Consider the following 18,527-nt stretch of genomic DNA (forward strand, 5'->3'; position numbering starts at 1 on the left):
TCCATCCTGCGTCCCCATCCTGTCATGTGCTGCACCCATCCTGCGTCCCCATCCTGTCATGTGCTGCACCCATCCTGCGTCCCCATCCTGTCATGTGCTGCACCCATCCTGCGTCCCCATCCTGTCATGTGCTGCACCCATCCTGCGTCCCCATCCTGTCATGTGCTGCACCCATCCTGCGTCCCCATCCTGTCATGTGCTACACCCATCCTGTGTCCCCATCCTGTCATGTGCTGCACCCATCCTGTGTCCTTATCCTGGTATGTGCTGCACCCATCCTGCATCCCCATCCTGCATCCCCATCCTGTCATGTGCTGCACCCATCCTGCGTCCCCATCCTGGTATGTGCTGCACCCATCCTGCGTCCCCATCCTGTCATGTGCTGCACCCATCCTGCGTTCCCATCCTGTCATGTGCTGCACCCATCCTGTGTCCCCATCCTGGTATGTGCTGCACCCATCCTGCGTCCCCATCCTGCGTCCCCATTCTGGTATGTGCTGCACCCATCCTGCGTCCCCATCCTGGTATGTGCTGCAACCATCCTGCGTCCCCATCCTGCGTCCCCATCCTGGTATGTGCTGCAACTATCCTGCGTCCCCATCCTGTCATGTGCTGCAACCATCCTGCGTCCCCATCCTGGTATGTGCTGCAACCATCCTGCGTCCCCATCCTGGTATGTGCTGCAACCATCCTGCGTCCCCATCCTGTTATGTGCTGCAACCATCCTGCGTCCACATCCTGCGTCCCCATCCTGGTATGTGCTGCAACCATCCTGCGTCCCCATCCTGGTATGTGCTGCAACCATCCTGCGTCCCCATCCTGGTATGTGCTGCAATCATCCTGCGTCCCCATCCTGGTATGTGCTGCAACCATCCTGCGTCCCCATCCTGCGTCCCCATCCTGGTATGTGTTGCAACCATCCTGCGTCCCCATCCTGTCATGTGCTGCAACCATCCTGCGTCCCCATCCTGGTATGTGCTGCAACCATCCTGCGTCCCCATCCTGGTATGTGCTGCAACCATCCTGCGTCCCCATCCTGGTATGTGCTGCAACCATCCTGCGTCCCCATCCTGGTATGTGCTGCAACCATCCTGCGTCCCCATCCTGGTATGTGCTGCAACCATCCTGCGTCCCCATCCTGTCATGTGCTGCAACCATCCTGCGTTCCCATCCTGGTATGTGCTGCAACCATCCTGCGTCCCCATCCTGGTATGTGCTGCAACCATCCTGCGTCCCCATCCTGCGTCCCCATCCTGGTATGTGCTGCAACCATCCTGCGTCCCCATCCTGTCATGTGCTGCACCCATCCTGCGTCCCCATCCTGGTATGTGCTGCAACCATCCTGCGTCCCCATCCTGCGTCCCCATCCTGGTATGTGCTGCAACCATCCTGCGTCCCCATCCTGCGTCCCCATCCTGGTATGTGCTGCAACCATCCTGCGTCCCCATCCTGTCATGTGCTGCAACCATCCGGGGGCCTGAGCAGGCGGGGACACCGGCGCGCTGTGGGGGTCAGGTGCCGGTATTGCCGCCAGCTCAGGCCCCCCAGCACTTACTATACTCACCTGTCTGTCCCGTTCCACCGCTGGGCGCCGCCATCTTCCCGGTATCCTGGCTGTGACTGTTCAGTAAGAGGGCGGCGCCGGCGCGCATTAAGCGCGTCATCGCGCCCTCTGAACTGAAGGTCACAGGCCGAAGACCGGGAAGATGGCGGCGCTCAGCGGTGGAACGCAGGACAGGTGAATATGGCCGATACTTACCCTCCTGGCGGTCCCTGCTTCTCTGTTGGAGATCGCGGTGTGCGTTCAGTGTGAACGCATACCGCGATCTCCCGTGAGCGTCACTCTGTGAGGCCCAGACAGCGCCAGCGCTTGCGCCTGCACAGTCTATAAAGGCTTCGGACAGAGTGACGCTCCCAGCATTATATTATAGATATATATATATCAGTGAGACACAAATATGTATATATATTATTATTTCATACAGCGCGAGATAGCTTTAAAGCCGGTAATTCAATTGCCGGCTTTTGCTATCTTCTTCCTAAACCCGACATGATATGAGACATGGTTTACATACAGTAAACCATCTCATATCCCCATTTTTTTTTTGCATATTCCACACTACTAATGTTAGTAGTGTGTATATGCAAAATTTGGCCGTTCTAGCTATTAAATTAAAGGGTTAAATGGCAGAAAAAATTGGCGTGGGCTCCCGCGCAATTTTCTCCGCCAGAGTAGTAAAGCCAGTGACTGAGGGCAGATATTAATAGCCTGGAGAGGGTGCATAGCTATTGCCCCCCCCCCCCCCCCCTGGCTAAAAACATCTGCCCCCAGCCACCCCAGAAAAGGCACATCTGGAAGATGCGCCAATTCTGGCACTTGGCCACTCTCTCCCCATTCCCGTGTAGCGGTGGGATATGGGGTAATGAAGGGTTAATGCCACCTTGCTATTGTAAGGTGACATTAAGCCAGATTAATAATGGAGAGGCGTCAATTATGACACCTATCCATTATTAATCCAATAGTAGTAAAGGGTTAAAAAAAAAACACAAACACATTATTAAAAAGTATTTTAATGAAATAAACACAAAGGTTGTTGTAATATTTTATTCTACGCTCAATCCATCTGAAGGCCCTCGCTCTGTAACAAAGAAAAAATAATAAACCAACAATATACATACCTTCCGAAGATCTGTAACGTCCCACGATGTAAATCCATCTGAAGGGGTTAAAATATTTTACAGCCAGGAGCTCTGCTAATGCAGCGGTGCTCGTGGCTGCAAAGCCCCGGGGAATGAAGGTAAAGTAGGTCAATGACCTATATTTACCTTCATTCGCGGTGAGGCGCCCTCTGCTGGTTGTCCTCATATGAACTCGAGCCTGGGAGCTTTCTAGGAAAGTTCCCACGCTCGAGGGACAACAAGCAGAGGGCGCCTCACCGCAAATGAAGGTAAATATAGGTCATTGACCTACTTTACCTTCATTCCCCGGGGTTTTGCAGCCACGAGCACCGCTGCATTAGCAGAGCTACTGGCTGTAAAATATTTTAACCCCTTCATATGGATTTACATCGTGGGACGTTACAGATCTTCGGAAGGTATGTATATTGTTGGTTTATTATTTTTTCTTTGTTACAGAGCGAGGGTCTTCAGATGGATTGAGCGTAGAACCAAGTATTACAACAACCTTTGTGTTTATTTCATTAAAATACTTTTTAATAATGTGTTTGTGTTTTTTTTTAACCCTTTACTACTATTGGATTAATAATGGATAGGAGTCATAATTGACGCCTCTCCATTATTAATTTGGCTTAATGTCACCTTACAATAGCAAGGTAGCATTAACCCGTCATTACCCCATATCCCACCGCTACACGGGAATGGGAAGAGAGTGGCCAAGTGCCAGAATAGGCGCATCTTCCAGATGTGCCTTTTCTGGGGTGGCTGGGGGCAGATGTTTTTAGCCGGGGGGAGGGGGGTAATAACCATGGACCCTCTCCAGGCTATTAATATCTGCCCTCAGTCAATGGCTTTACTACTCTGGCGGAGAAAATTGCGCGGGAGCCCACGCCAATTTTTTCCGCCATTTAACCCTTTAATTTAATAGCTAGAACGGCCAAATTTTGCATATACACACTACTAACATTAGTAGTGTGGAATATGCAAAAAAAATGGGGTTATGACATGGTTTACTATATGTAAACCATGTCTCATATCATGTCGGGTTTAGGAAGGAGATAGCAAAAGCCGGCAATTGAATTACCGGCTTTAAAGGTATCTCGCGTGTATGAAATATTAATATATATACATATATGTGTCTACCGACATATATACAGTATATATGTTTTTATGTTTTTTTTAACACATAGATCCCTTGTATATCCGTATGTCGGTTTTGCAAGCCTGCGAGAAAAATACTCAGTATGGATGCAGTACGGATTAAATACGGAGGATGCCATGCGCAAAATACGCTGACACACCCTGCCTACGGAGGAGCTACAGACCACTATTTTGGGGACTTTTCTGCGTATTACGGCCGTAATATACGGACCGTATTGTCTTACGCCGAGTGTGACACCGGCTTTAGAGGCGGAGGACTGCCGTATAAACACAACCGGCATCTGCTGTGTGGGACAGACTCAGCTCCTATATAAACCCTGCTGGATAAGGCTATGTGCACACGTAAGAAAAGAGGTGCAGAATTTTCTGCACAAAATCCGCATCTCCAGGCAGAATCCGCAGCTGCGGATTTGCTGCGGTTTTAGTGCGTTTTTTGTGCGGAATAGATGCGGATTTTGTGCAGTTTTTACTACTGCGGATTTCTATTAATGGAGGGGTGCAGAAACGCTGCAGAACTGCACAAAAGAAGTGACATGCACATCTTTGAAATCCGCAGTGTTTCTGCGCAGATTTTTCTGCACCATGTGCACAGCTTTTTTTTTTTTTACATTGATTTACATTGTACTGTAAATCACAGTGCAATTCTGCAGCGTTTCTGCCCGGAAAAAACAACGCTGCAGATCTGCACTAAATCTGCATCGTGTGCACACAGCCTAAAGGATGCACCAGTATGTTCGATGTTGGGAAGGTGTTAAATTAACTATGTAAAATATTGTACTGCTTTGTACTACTCTACTTCAAATGTACCCCTTAGGCTGGAGTCACATGAGTGTATGTTGTCTCGTGCGACAGAATCAGGGCAGATTACGCAAATGACGCTATCAGAGTTTTAGCCGAGTGTCAGTACACATGAGAGAATCACAGCACAGGCGTGGAGGAGACGCAGAAAGTAACTTCTTCATCTCCTCTACTGCTGGCATCCGAGTGCAGTCCGATGTTCTACACGCACCCATAGACTTGTATGCGTGAGTGCGATCGGATTCTCGGACGCATGTGAGCTGCCCCATAGTATAACATTGGGCCGAGTGCTATGTGATGTTTTATCACACAGCACGCCTCCGTGTTATACGCTTAACTGATCTTCACACCCAAAGACAGAAAAGTATTTCCTAGGCAGTGTGCGGTGTATGGAGCAAACTTCATACAAGGGCAGGCGCTGGTGGGCTCTACACAGCCGGCATCCAGCTCTGACAGCAGGGATTGGAGCTATCTCTGGTCAATGCTATTTAACTACTTAAGGCCGGTTTCACACGTCAGTGGCTCCGGTACGTGAGGTGACAGTTTCCGCACGTACCGGAGCCACTGACACACGTAGACACAGTGAAATCAATGCATCTGTGCAGATGTCATTGATTTTTTGCGGACCGTGTCTCCGTGTGCCAAACACGGAGACATGTCAGTGTTCGTTGGAGTGCACGGATTACACGGATCCATTAAAGTCAATGAGTCCGTGTAAAACACGTACCGCACACGGACGTTGTCCGTGTGCAGTCCGTGTGCCGTGCAGGAGACAGCGCTACTGTAAGCGCTGTCCCCCCCACTGGTGCTGAAGCCGCGATTCATATCTTCCCTGCAGCAGCGTTTGCTGTAGAGAAGATATGAATAATCGTGTTTAAAATAAAGATCCATGACCCCACCCCCCTCCCACCCCCTGTGCGCCCGCCCGCTGTTCTTTAAATACTCACCCGACTCCCTCGCTGGCTGGCGCTGCTTCCTGTCCTGGCCACACCTTCTACTGTATGAGCGGTGACGTGGGGCCGCCGATTACAGTCATGAATATGCGGCTCCACCTCTCAGAGGGGTGGAGCCGCATATTCATTACTGTAAATGAGCGGCCCCACGTCACCGCTCATACAGTAGGTGTGGCCAGGACAGGAAGCAGCGCCAGCCAGCGAGGGAGCCGGGTGAGTATTTTAAGAACAGCGGGCGGGCGCACAGGGGGTGGGAGGGGGTGGGGTCATGAATCTTTATTTTGAAAACACGATTATTCATATCTTCTCTACAGCAAACGCTGCTGCAGGGAAGATATGAATCGCGGCTTCAGCACCAGATGCAGGGGACAGCGCTAAACTTTAGCGCTGCACGGTGCGTGTGGTACCCAGTGGGCACACGGGCGGCACACGTGTGCCACAGAAACGCAGCGGCACACGGACACGGATAATTCCGGCACCGATTTTTCCGGTACCGGAATTATCTGGACGTGTGAGACTGCCCTAAGAGCAATGCTCATTCTCTAATAGTGGATAAATGGTGGGGTCCCGGCGAGGCGTCCATGCTGGTTCCCTCCCCAGGCAATAAAGGAAGCGTCTCAGACTGCCTTTTCTCACAAATTACAGCTTTAATGGCACACCTATAGCTGCTGATGTACATATAGTTTTAAGCTCACGTCTGGGAATCCATTATATTTATTCTGACAGTTTTTTGTAAAAATAAATAAATAATTACCGGCAATTCATTCCCACCTTCACCAAGTTAAAAATAATCCATGTAATTATGCACCTGAGAAAGTCTATATGTTGTTCTCAGTGCTCCTCCCACAGATAATAAGATACCTTCCACTGAACTGCTATTATTAAACTGACCACGTATTTATGCTCTATCCAGAGCACATACACCGCTAGGGCAGAGCCCAGGTCAGTCTTCTCTGCAGACACCAGAGACTGGCATGGGACACAACCTAGGTGTGTGGGGGAGTATGCCCCCGCCAGATGACAGACTGCCACCCTGTGATTTCCATGCAAATCAGGCCACTTCAATTGTTAGATGATAGTGTGCAGTTAAATGTGTAGGACGTTAATGTCACAGAGCTAACGCTTTCCCTCTGTGAATGTATGTGTGTTACGCTGATTGATGGGCCCTGTAGGAGGAAAAGAGGAGCTCACATGAAGCTCTACACAACAATGTGACATTCAGAAATCAAAGTACTGAGCTGCCAGAAGAATTCCCAGGCAACCTCTGAACAAACGGAGCCTTACCCAGCCCATCTGCATATAGTGAATATATGAGAAACCAGGTGGATGGACGTGTGATCTCTCAGGCAGAACACTTCTACATTCAGCTCCTGAAGGTTGTTTCAAGGCTTCTGCAAACCGCAGGGACAAGAAAGGCCTGGGGCATCTCTGACGCCATTAACCATAAGACCTCATGCATATGACAACAAGGCTATGCAGAGGAACACGAGCTGCCGTACACATTATGTGTGACAGGACAACCATGGCATATCTTCATACCGCTCTACTGGTAAATGGTGCGGGTGCCAGAGTTAGGACCCACATCTATCTCTATAATGCAGGTCCCTGATCCCTCACTTTGTCTGGTGACTTAGTCACAGTGAGGCTATGTGCCCACGTTGCAGAAATGCTAAAATAATTAAATAATTAAAAAAATATGATTATTCTCACCTTCCGATGGCCCCCGATCTCCTCAGCAGGGTTCCCAGGACATTCCGTTCCCAGGGATGCTTTGCGTGAAGGACCTTTGTGACGTCACGGTCGTGTAACCACGACGTCATCCCAGGTGATTTGCTCAATGCATCCCTGGGAACAGAAGCCGCCGCGTGCACCACTGAGAGGCGGGAGGACTCCGGGGGCCATCGTAAGGTAAGTATATCCCTATTTTTTATTTTAATTCTTTTTTTTTTTTTCTTTTAACAGAAATATGGTTTCCAAAGGCCTGGAGGTTACCATCCGCACATGAAGCGCTCACTTTACGCCTGGTGGGCATAGCTACATGCGTAAAGTGAGCGTTTCAATGCAATCCTATGGCTGAGGAATCGCCGCGATTCCGCAGAAATTATGAACTGCTGAGTAGATGTGAAACATGCCACATTTTTGATCTGTTAGGGTTTGCATGCCTCCTTAGGAAATTGGAAGCAGAATGAGCTGCCGTAAAGGCCATATGCACTTCTAGGGTTTCCTGTTATAGCGCCCTACTAGTGAGGCCTAGAAAACTGAACTTCCTCCAGAACGGTCACTAATCTCTCTGTTGAGGCTTTCAGTCCCAACAAGATCCACACTGTTTTTGAATTACATTAATATGACACAAGTACATACTGTAGGAGTCTGTACTCACTTGGATGCTGTTGAGGTAGGCACAGGATGCGGTATTGTGGAAATGTCCAAGCAAGTTTATTAAAGTTGCATAAACCGCTCTGGATACTCAAAACAAATGAACAGCCTTTTCCGGCACAAGGTGAGAAGCAAACAGGAACAAATACACAGTCCATTTTAAAATGCGGGTCCGCCCGCTCTGGTCAGTGTTTGTAGCACACACACATGGGAGATCTCCACCCCTCCAGCCACAGACACTGAATGGGGCAACTGGCCTCCATTTTATTACCCAGACCACGCCCCTGCGGTGGGGATATGTGAGCGGCCATTCCCACCCATCTCTTATGACTGCTCATAAAACCTGGCCCTGGAGCGGCCCAAACAACTCTATCAGCACTATATGTGCTAGAGCATACTTCGAGCTCACATCACACCAGCTAATAACCGTGATGACACAAATCTCCCCTCCAGGACTCATCCGGCGGCCATCTTACAATACATATGCAATGTGTAAAATCTATTTTAAAAAAACAAAATTCTGAGGTAATAAGGAACAAAGGTAATTCTAATTACATTGATACCTTTGGTACAAAAATCCACTTTGTGGTTCCTCTTTAATCACCATTTGAAGTTTTTTTTTGCCAATTAGATTTCGATGCATAAAGGCCGGACTGTACATGGGGCCTTCTACTCCCTGTCCATAATATCTCATCCCCTCCACCTGCCTCCAGTCTGTGAATGACCTGCCTCCACCGAAATCTCAGTTGTGACCTGTCAGACAGACAGACAAGAGGCAGTCGGAGGGTCGGGGATCGCACACAAGGAGGAGAAGATCCAATGTACAGTCCTGTTCCTGTGCAACGAAATCCACCGAACAAAGCAGATTTCTTCACCAAGGGCATCAATGTAATCAGTATTACAGCGCCATTCCTTTACACTACAAAATCGTGCTGACAGGTTCCATACATGCCCTTAGCTTGGGGCATAAATTCCTGATGACAGATTCCACTATTGGACAATTAATGCCTCCAGAGTTCTGCATAAATATAGATTAAACAAGCTATACTCATCACACACACCAGTACTGTTTTCATTGTCTAAGTCAGTGGTCCCCAACTCCAGGCCTGGAGGGTCGCCAACAGTGCAGGTTTTCAGGATTTCCTTAGTATTGCACAGGGGTTGGAATCATCACCTGTGCAGATGATCACATTACCACCGATGCAATACTAAAGAAATCCTGAAAACCTGCACTGTTGGCGGCCCTCGAGGCCTGGAGTTGGGGACCACTGAGTTAACATCATATGAAAAATAAAAGGACATTTTGGTCCCATCAGCAAATTTCCAGGGGCACTGTGCACACAGCTTCTGGAATCTGTCTACCCCATACAGCAGTTTTAGAACTTTCTAGTTACAGATTTGTGTTCTGTAGGGAAACTAGACACGAGCAACAAATCTTTAACTCTTACCCAAGTATTCAGGTTTCATCTACCTGAAGAAAGAAATCTCAGTGTAAAATGTAATGATCTGCCATCTACACACACGCAGCATGCGGTTCGAGAGTGACGGCAAGAACAGTAGCTATTATATGGAAGAGCTGCCATGGGAAACAGCTACCTTCTCTATTATCTTCACCTCAGACAAGCTGCCGGCACATTGCAAATATGTGAAGACAATAATTGGTGGTTTACCAGACAAACTGAACCTTCTTTATCTTTAAAATATTGTACTTAAAGGGGTTTGCCACTTTATTTTAATAATTATGCAACTGACATGATTTTGTAGCATCAGGTTCATATTTTCTCAGAAGGATACCATCTGCCTGCTGCCGGGCCCTTCTGCAGGTGGCTTATCTCCCCAAAAAACAAAATACTGGACATAGAGGATCTCAAAGCCCTAGAATCTGCCACTGAGGAACAGAAATTTATAATATCACAGACTAAAGTGATTTTCAAATGTCTCCCCTTTTCCTATAGTTTGTAAGCTTGCGAGCAGGGCTCTCATTCCTCTTGGTATCTATTTTGAACTGTATTTCTGTTATGCTGTAATGTCTATTGTCTGTACAAGTCCCCTCTATAATTTGTAAAGCGCTGCGGAATATGTTGGCGCTATATAAATAAAATTATTATTATTAGTATTATAAAATTATTATTATTAAAATTATTATTATTATAGGGCAAAAAATAAAAACATGCGGTTATGTATATGGTTCTCAGATTTTCCATTGCAATCAATTGGCCGCATCTTGTGAATTGAGGATAATTGTGCTAGAAATATCTGCCTTGGAAACGTAAAGTCGCTCTTGTGCCTTTTTTAAGGGTATGTGCAAACTACGTGTTTTTCAGGTGGATTCCAAGTCTCTCAGGTCAATAAGGGAACTGCACCTACAGCAAATGGCCGCCGGGGAGACTGCCCTGTCACCCACGCCGAGTATTCTAAGATTCACAATCGGAATAAAAGGATCAGCCCAAAATTAATTTATGATTTAATTGCCTTAAGGGTGCACTAGGTAATTACAAGAAATATACAGGAAAAATATACCAATAGTTACCGTCAGAGTAAAATATAACAATAATAGTACAAGGCTTAGAGGTATAAAGCTGGAGGTCAATTTACCAGGTTGAAGGTCGCTTGTGGAGGCCGGGGAGCTCTGCGTTCCACAGGTACAAGACTTCTAATGCCGGGCAGCCCCCAGAAAGTATGTGCTTGTTCCCCTATGGCTGACATGCCCTGCTCCTTATTTCATCATCATCTTCTAACACTCTCGCACCCCTCCAGTCCATCCTTAACTCTGCTGCCCGACTAATTAATCTCTCTCCTCGCTACACTCCTGCTTCCCCTCTTTGCAAATCCCTTCACTGGCTCCCATTCCCTCAGCGTATCCAGTTTAAACTACTAACACTGACGTACAAAGCCATCCATAACCTTTCTCCTCCATATATTTCCACACTAATCTCTCAATATCTTCCCTCATGTAATCTCCAGTCCTCCCAAGACCTCCTTCTCTCCTCCACGCTTATTCGCTCCTCACCCAATCGCCTCCAAGACTTCTCCCGAATATCCCCCTTCATCTGGAATTCTGTGCCACAACACATCCGGTTATCCACCACATTTGGATCCTTCAAAAGAAACCTGAAAACCCATCTCTTCAAAGAAGCTTATAGCCAGTAATGACCACACGGCCACCTCAACACCATCGGAGCTACTGCAACCCTCGACCTACTGTCTCCTTCCCCACCATCCTGTAGAATGTAAGGGTAGAATGTATCAGTCTGTCATTGTTAGTTTTGTTTACTGTAAGTGATATTTGTATTTTGATGTAACCCCTTCTCATGTAAAGCACCATGGAATTAATGGTGCTATATAAATAAATAGTAATACTTGGCCCACCCAGGTGTTGCCATATAAATGGCCCACACTGTAGTTTAAAGGGAACCAGTCAGCAGTTTTGGCTGATATAAGATATGGCCACTGCCTTTCATTGCTTATCTACAGCATTCTATAATGCATTCTATAATGCTGTAGATAAGCCCCCGATCCGACCTGAAAGCGCAGGCGCTGGGAAAGGTCAGAGAGGCCCAGCATCTGCGCACTGCAGTACTTTGCCATAAGTATGCCTGCGCAGGAGCGCGATGCCTGGGAGCGATGAAGCAACAGGAGGGCGGCATCGCAAGAAGATGGGAGGCACCGGATCCAGACTTGCGACACCCATTAGACCAGACCGCACTGGACCACCACACCCTCCCCCGGGTGAGTATAATAAAACTTATTTTCCTTATCTTTCAGGTCAGACCGGGGGCTTATCCTCAGCATTATAGAATGCTGTAGATAAGCCCTGAAAGGTGGTGGCCATATATCTGCCAAAACTGCTAACCGGTTCACTTTAAAGGGAAATTGTCACCCCATTTTAGGCCTATAAGCTAAGGCCATTGCCATCAGGGGGTTATCTACAGCATTCTGTAATGCTGTAGAAAAGCCCCTGATGTAACCTGTAAGATAAGAAAAACAAGTTAAATTATACTCACCCGGGGGCGGTCCCGCTGTGGTCCGGTCCAATGGGCATCGCGGTCCAGGTCCGGCGCCTCCCATCTTCATACGATGATGTCCTCTTTTTTGCTGCCTGCCGCGGCTCCGGCGCAGGTGTACTTTATCTGCCCTGCTGAGGGCAGAGCAAAGTACGCAAGTGCGCAAGCACCGGGAAAGGTCAGAGAGGCCCAGCGCCTGCGCACTGCAGTGCTTTGCTCTGCCCTCAACAGGGCAGTACCCTGCGCAATAGCTGCGTCAGGAAGCAAAGAAGAGGACACCATCGTATGAAGATGGGAGGTGCCGAACCCGGACCGCGATGCCCATCGGACCGGAGCAGAACCGCGCCTGGGTGAGTATAATTTAACTTGTTTTTCTTATTATCTTTCAGGTTACATCGGGGGCTTATCTATAGCATTATAGAATGTTGTAGATAAGCCCCTGATGGTGTTGGCCGCAGCTTATAGGCCTAAAATGGGGTGACACTATAGGAGGTTTTCCTTTTACAGCTTATTCATACTGTATTAGAAGTGTTTTTGATGCAAATTGCAGAGCAGAATCAGCTCAAAAATGATCCTAACAAAAACCTAGCTTGTGAATATGCCTCTTAGGGTATGTGCAGACTATCAGTAAATGCTGCGGGTAGAATGCTGCGTACTTGTGCAGCATCCAACCTGCAGTAGCCAGATGTTACAGCATAGAGGATGGGATTTCAAGAAATCCCATGCCCACTATGCGTCCACAGGTGCCCGCGGATCACCCATGGAGACAGACATGTGGCAGCACTTCAATCCGGAACGCAGCATGTCAATTTCATCTCAGAAAGAGACATTTCACCAATAGAATGTATTGGACATGGTGAATCCGCACGGTTCAGTGATCACATGAGGATTCAAATGCATTCAATAGACGGCAGTGCTTTGGACGCAGCAAACATGCACGGTTACTTCTGGATCATCTGCACATGCGCTTAGGGTACACACATCTCAGTATATAAAGTAGCTGGGATTCTCAGCCAGAAAAGTTGGAGAGTGTCAGAAGAGTGCCATGCATTTTTTCTCACCTAGAATCAGTATGACATGGGAATGCAATTTGTTTTTAACATCAGCTTTAACATAGAGTAATCCTCTTTGTCATTTCAATATAGTTTTCCAACTAATAAAACTATCTTATATACAGATATAGATCGATAGATGATACTAAGAAATATGTCAGTGAGATATATCAGTGCTTTGCATGCGTAGTTATCTGTACATGTATTTAGCTAATCAATGATTGAAAAAAAAATGGCGTGGGTCCCCCTTATTTTTATTAACCAGATGAGGGAAAGCAGACATCTGAGAGCTGGTCTTAATAGTCTGGGAAGGGGGCATAAACATGAAGCTTCTCAGGCTATTAATATCAGTTCACAGCTTTCTAGTTAGCCTTTACTGGTTATCAAAAAGTGGGGATTCAAAACAAGAACAAAATGACGTGCCCACCCCCACAATTTTTAATACACAGAAAAGGCTAAGCAGAGAGCTGTGGGCAGATATGAATAGGACGGGAAGGGGTCATGGATATTGGCACCATCCCAGACTAATAACACCAGAATTCAGCCGCCCCAGAAATGGCACATCCATTAGATGCACCAATTCTGGCTTTTAGCCTTGGCTGTTCCAGCTTGCCCTGGTGTGTTCGCAAGTGGGGTAATGGTTTGAGGATTGATGTCAGCTGTGTAATGTAATGCAAGCACAGGAGTTAGTAATGAGAGGTCTCTATCAGACACCTCCATAACTAACTCCATAGTCAAAAGAAATAAACACACACAGAGAAAAGTCCTTTTGCTGACATGTGTAGTCGGGTGAAATTTCTCACGCTGCCAGGAGTGACGTCAGTAATGTTACCACAGTTCATTGGCTATGAACTGCGATAACCTTAGTGACATCAGCCCTCGTCGCCGCAGCTGGATTCACAAGCTACTGTCAGTGTGTTCCGGTTGGCATGCTGAGCGATTACTCATGTCACCACTCAACACTCCATGTGGATGTAGCAGAGTTGGGGATCGTCGTGGGATAGATTTTTCATTTTTCAACACAGCAGGGCAAGCAGGAACAGCCAACGCTAAGTGCCAGAATTGGTGCATCTAATGGATGTGTCATTTCAGGGGCATTTAAGTGTTGGTGTTATTAGTCTGGGAGGGGGCCAATATCCATGGCCCCTTCCAGGCCATTAATATCAGCACAAAGTTTTCTGCTAAGCTTTTGCGGTTATTAAAAATATGGAGAACCCAATATCTTTTTTTTGGCGGGGTCCCCCTTTTTAATAATTAGCAAAGACTAAAACAGACAGATATGAGCTGATATTATTAGCCTGGGAAGCTTCATAGATATTGGCCTCTTCCCAGAATTAGAACACCAGCACTCAGCTATCTGCTTTCCCTCAGCTGGATATTAAAAATAAGGGAGACCTCCATGACATTTTTTTCTTTGATTTGTTTATAAATATATGTGCACTAAACTACTCATGAACTGCACCAATTATATATCTCACTGACATTTTTCAATCTATCTATTCTATCAATATATCTATTTTATTCTGACGGTTCACGTTGTGAATTTACTGTACTCAGCTGATGAAACGTAGGGTTTCCTATGAGATGGTTGTGTACAAATCGGATGTCAATTTTTTTCTAGCACCCACAGACTTTCATTGGTGAGTCTCGCCAGTTTTACGCGGCCATACGCAGCATGCTGCGATTTTTACAGCACCCCAATTCCAGTTGAGGAAAAACTTGCAGATGAACACTGCCTAATTGATTAACATTGTAGATCGTGCAATGCGATTTATTCTCACATTGAAATTGCCAATTTTATACACAGATGTGAGCGTACCCTTATAGGAATTTTGTCACCAATTGTTTGCCATGGAGGGTTAAAAAAATGTTTATTATGTCTGTATGCATGTTTATTAATTTTTTTCTTCCTCAATTTTATATTCAATCATTTGCTCCAAATTTAAATGAGCTGTTAAATGATAACTTGTGTTTTAAATGTCGCCTCCAACCCCTTTATAAGGGAGGAGGTGATTCTTTTCTACTATGCCTTTAGGAAGGAACAGGTTCTACTATGAAGTGCCTTGCAAGAAATTGAAAGGTTTTTTTCATACTTACCACCTGGATGAACTTTTGTCAGCGCACTCCTCTTTCCTCTACAAGTTGTTGCTATGTAATCTGAGAAAAGGATAAAGTAGGGGCAGAGACCCTAATTACAGTGAGGTGTTACTGGGCTGATTAGTGTAGTTCTAATAATCTCCTGCTGATAAAACAATGATTTTATCACTAGAGGACTAGTAAACCTGCTGCCATGTAGTCCTCCATCTTCATGAGCTCTGTATAATCATGTCCCCTCTACTGATTGGCAGCTTTCTGAGTACACTGCACATGGGCAAAAAGCTGTCAATCAGTGGTGTGGGTGGGGTTATAAACGGCTCAAAAGTCAGAGAACTGATAGATCTGCAGCAAACAATACAGCAATTTTATCAAATCTACAGCAAGCATCTAAGTAACTGATACATTATTGGAATCAGGGTCTCTCTGATAGATCTGCAGCAAAGAAAACAGCAATTTTATTAAATCTACAGCAAGAAGCTCAGTAACTGATAAGTCACTGGAATCAGGGTCTCTGCCCCTACATTATGCTGCTCTTAGATGGGGTAGCAAAAACCACGTGACAGAATCCTATTTAGAGGTTGGCAGTGATGTGACTGTAAGGAAGCACTCTTCCTTTTCTTTTTTTTTTTTTACTCAAATAAATTTTTATTTAGGATCACATGACAATTAACTTATTGCATTCTTATATTTCAATACAGAGTTTTCACCCCAAAACAGACCCCCCCCCATTCCCAACTTAATCCACCCCCTCCCAAACAGACAGCCCACCTCTTTTAATAACTTAACCATCAGGTTTATAGAGTTACTATCATCTCATGTAGATCTGCATGCCTCATATTATACACCCTTCTTTTATAGTGAGCCTATCCCATGGCAAGCCACGAAGACCACAATTTGTGGAAGGTTTCTATTTCCCCTCTTTTCTTATAAATCCCTTCTTCTAATATCAGGCCCTGTTTTACATACTGAAGGAATTCCCTTCTTGTAGGCGGCTCATCCTTAATCCAATTTCGCGCTATTACCTTTCGAGCCATATACAGTAATCTGGCAATGGCTGTCTTCAGATCGTTATCCACTCCAATCTCATCCACGCATCCCAACAAGCACACTATCGGGTCTCTTGGCACCATACATTTGTACGCACCTTCCACTCGACTCAAAACCACCAACCAAAAAGCAGCCAGTCTCGGACATGTCCACATCATATGAAATATGTCAGCATCTGCGGACCTACACCTCGGGCATTCAGAGTCATCAGGCAAACCTGCCTTGAACAATACTTCTGGAGATTTATAGACTCTGTGTATCACATAGAGTTGTGAAAGCCTATACGGTTCGCTCAGTGACAGCCTTGGTACCCATTCCAGCACCGATTCCCAAGTTTCATTCTCCATTGGGCCCACATCTCTCTCCCACCTAGCTCTCGCCGTGATCCCCCAGAAGGTAAGTATGCAGTAAGTCTCTATAAAGAGTAGAAATAAACCCCCTAGTAGTCCCCTCACCACACACACATTCAAACACTATATCCCTTTGAATACTGGCATTTCCATCCCTATTCTGAGCCCCAAATGCGTGCCTCATCCGCAAATACTGATATGTTTAATGTATTTGTCTATATTTGCCCCGTATTCACATGTAAAGCGCCATGGAATAAATGGCGCTATAAAAATGTATAATAATAATAATAATAATAAATAATAATATTCCCCCTTAGGCCCGAGACCAAACTCTGCCTGCAATCGAGAAAATGATTTTCCCTGCTCAATTATCTGATACACATATTGAATTCCCACTGTCTGCCTTTCTGGTAATACCCCCAGTGCCACAAATTCCGGTAAGTTATTATTATGCCATATCGGGGAGAACCTGGTCAGACCAGGAAGCACTCTTCCTAGCATGAGTCCTAGCAAGTGCCAGTCGATGTAAGGTCACCAGCACTCCTCACCTCCAGAAGAAAAAGGGAGTGGCTTCTAAATAATGAAGGAGACCATTGTGACCATTATAGGAATAGAATCCTCAACCCAAGAGTGAACAAAACTATAAACTTGGTAACAAAATTAACCAGAAAACTTTGTATGAGAAGAGCACAAGAACATAGGACTGCCGGCACTTTGAGCCCCTCACACGTTCATAGCTCTGCACCATTCCCTTTTAGCAATTATTTCTAAACTTGCCATATGTTCACCTGCTTTGTATGCCAGGGAATAGCTTGCTGCATAGGAAATTTGATTTTATAGAAAATAATAAGTTATGTTTTATTAATATTGTAACCTCCGTACCGCTCGCTGGAGAAAGCCCCTATGGGTAACAGTGTTTTCTGACGTCCAGCAATGCACTATACATGTATAATAAAGAGCCGCTCTCCTGCTGTAAAATGGTGATCGGGCATTTTATTTGCATGGGGCTTTCGTTTTATTAAAACGCTTTTCTGACTTGGCGAGCAAACGGATTACTGTGATTATAATAAGCAAATCTGTTACAATAAAGAAACGGAGTGCTGCTCATGAGGAGGCGGCATCGTACCCCCGTAAGATAACACAACTAGCTGGCGCTCAGAAGCCACAAAAAAAGGAGACGTGAAAATAGAAAATAAGCTTTCCAGCCTTTGGATTTCCTGGGCCCACACAGTGCTGCTAATGAATGGTGCATCTGTTACATTAGCAGACTTATTTTTAAGACGGTCTTTACATAGGGCGTATGGCCGGCCTGCGGACCCCCGGCTGCCCCTCTCCTAATTATTGAAGGTGGCTCACTTGTCACGAATCCAGTCAAACCCTGCAGCCCCAGCTGACAAACAAATAGAAACAGCTGGCAACGCACAGCGCACCAAAACCTCTCACCGCCAGTCAGCTCTGATTTACCTCACAAACTAAATCCTCTCAGAAGCATTAATAAAACACTGGTGTGCATCTTCCATCAGCCCCGCGCACAGACAAGCCAAAGCTGCTGCTCTGGCGACACACAAGAGGTCAATAGCGGTGGCACGCAATTCTAACACAATTCCTCTTCTAGACTCCCCCGAGAAGTGACCTCATATAAAAAGTGCCTCCATCCTAGAAAGGAGGGAATAGAAGAGGATTCAGCTTCCCACATGTAACACACCGCCGTGACAATGAGGTTAGGAAAAAGGGAATGAAGAAAAAGCTGGACTGCTCGTTACCTTCTCTACTTTTCCTCCATTTATGTCGCTGGGGAGAAACTTCTTCCCGATGCTTCTAAGGTCTGTCTGAAAAATAGAAAAAAGGAAACGTTCAGTAGTGATGTGCTTTGTGACAATGGAGAAAGTGAAGGGACGCAGTGTGCCAGGCAGGTATAAGACACAGCGAAGGATCTGACAGGAAAGCCACAGATTTAATAGCTTTAATTTGTGTAAGCATTCAACTCCACAAGTCCCAGCATACATCAGCAGG

At 46.1% G+C, this 18,527-nt stretch overlaps 1 protein-coding gene across 1 annotated transcript in view; it reads right to left on the reverse strand.

The window, feature by feature from the left end:
* The window catches only part of TDRD3 (tudor domain containing 3), a 517,375-nt gene that overhangs the window by 369,492 nt on the left and 129,356 nt on the right, over positions 1-18,527 (reverse strand). Inside the window, exon 3 of the mRNA XM_069758172.1 lies at positions 18,278-18,343. Coding sequence (XP_069614273.1) covers positions 18,278-18,343 — 66 coding nt within the window. The remainder of the gene's footprint in view (positions 1-18,277; positions 18,344-18,527) is intronic.

The sequence above is a fragment of the Ranitomeya imitator genome, chromosome 3, assembly GCF_032444005.1.
Source record: "Ranitomeya imitator isolate aRanImi1 chromosome 3, aRanImi1.pri, whole genome shotgun sequence".
NCBI lineage: Eukaryota > Metazoa > Chordata > Amphibia > Anura > Dendrobatidae > Ranitomeya > Ranitomeya imitator.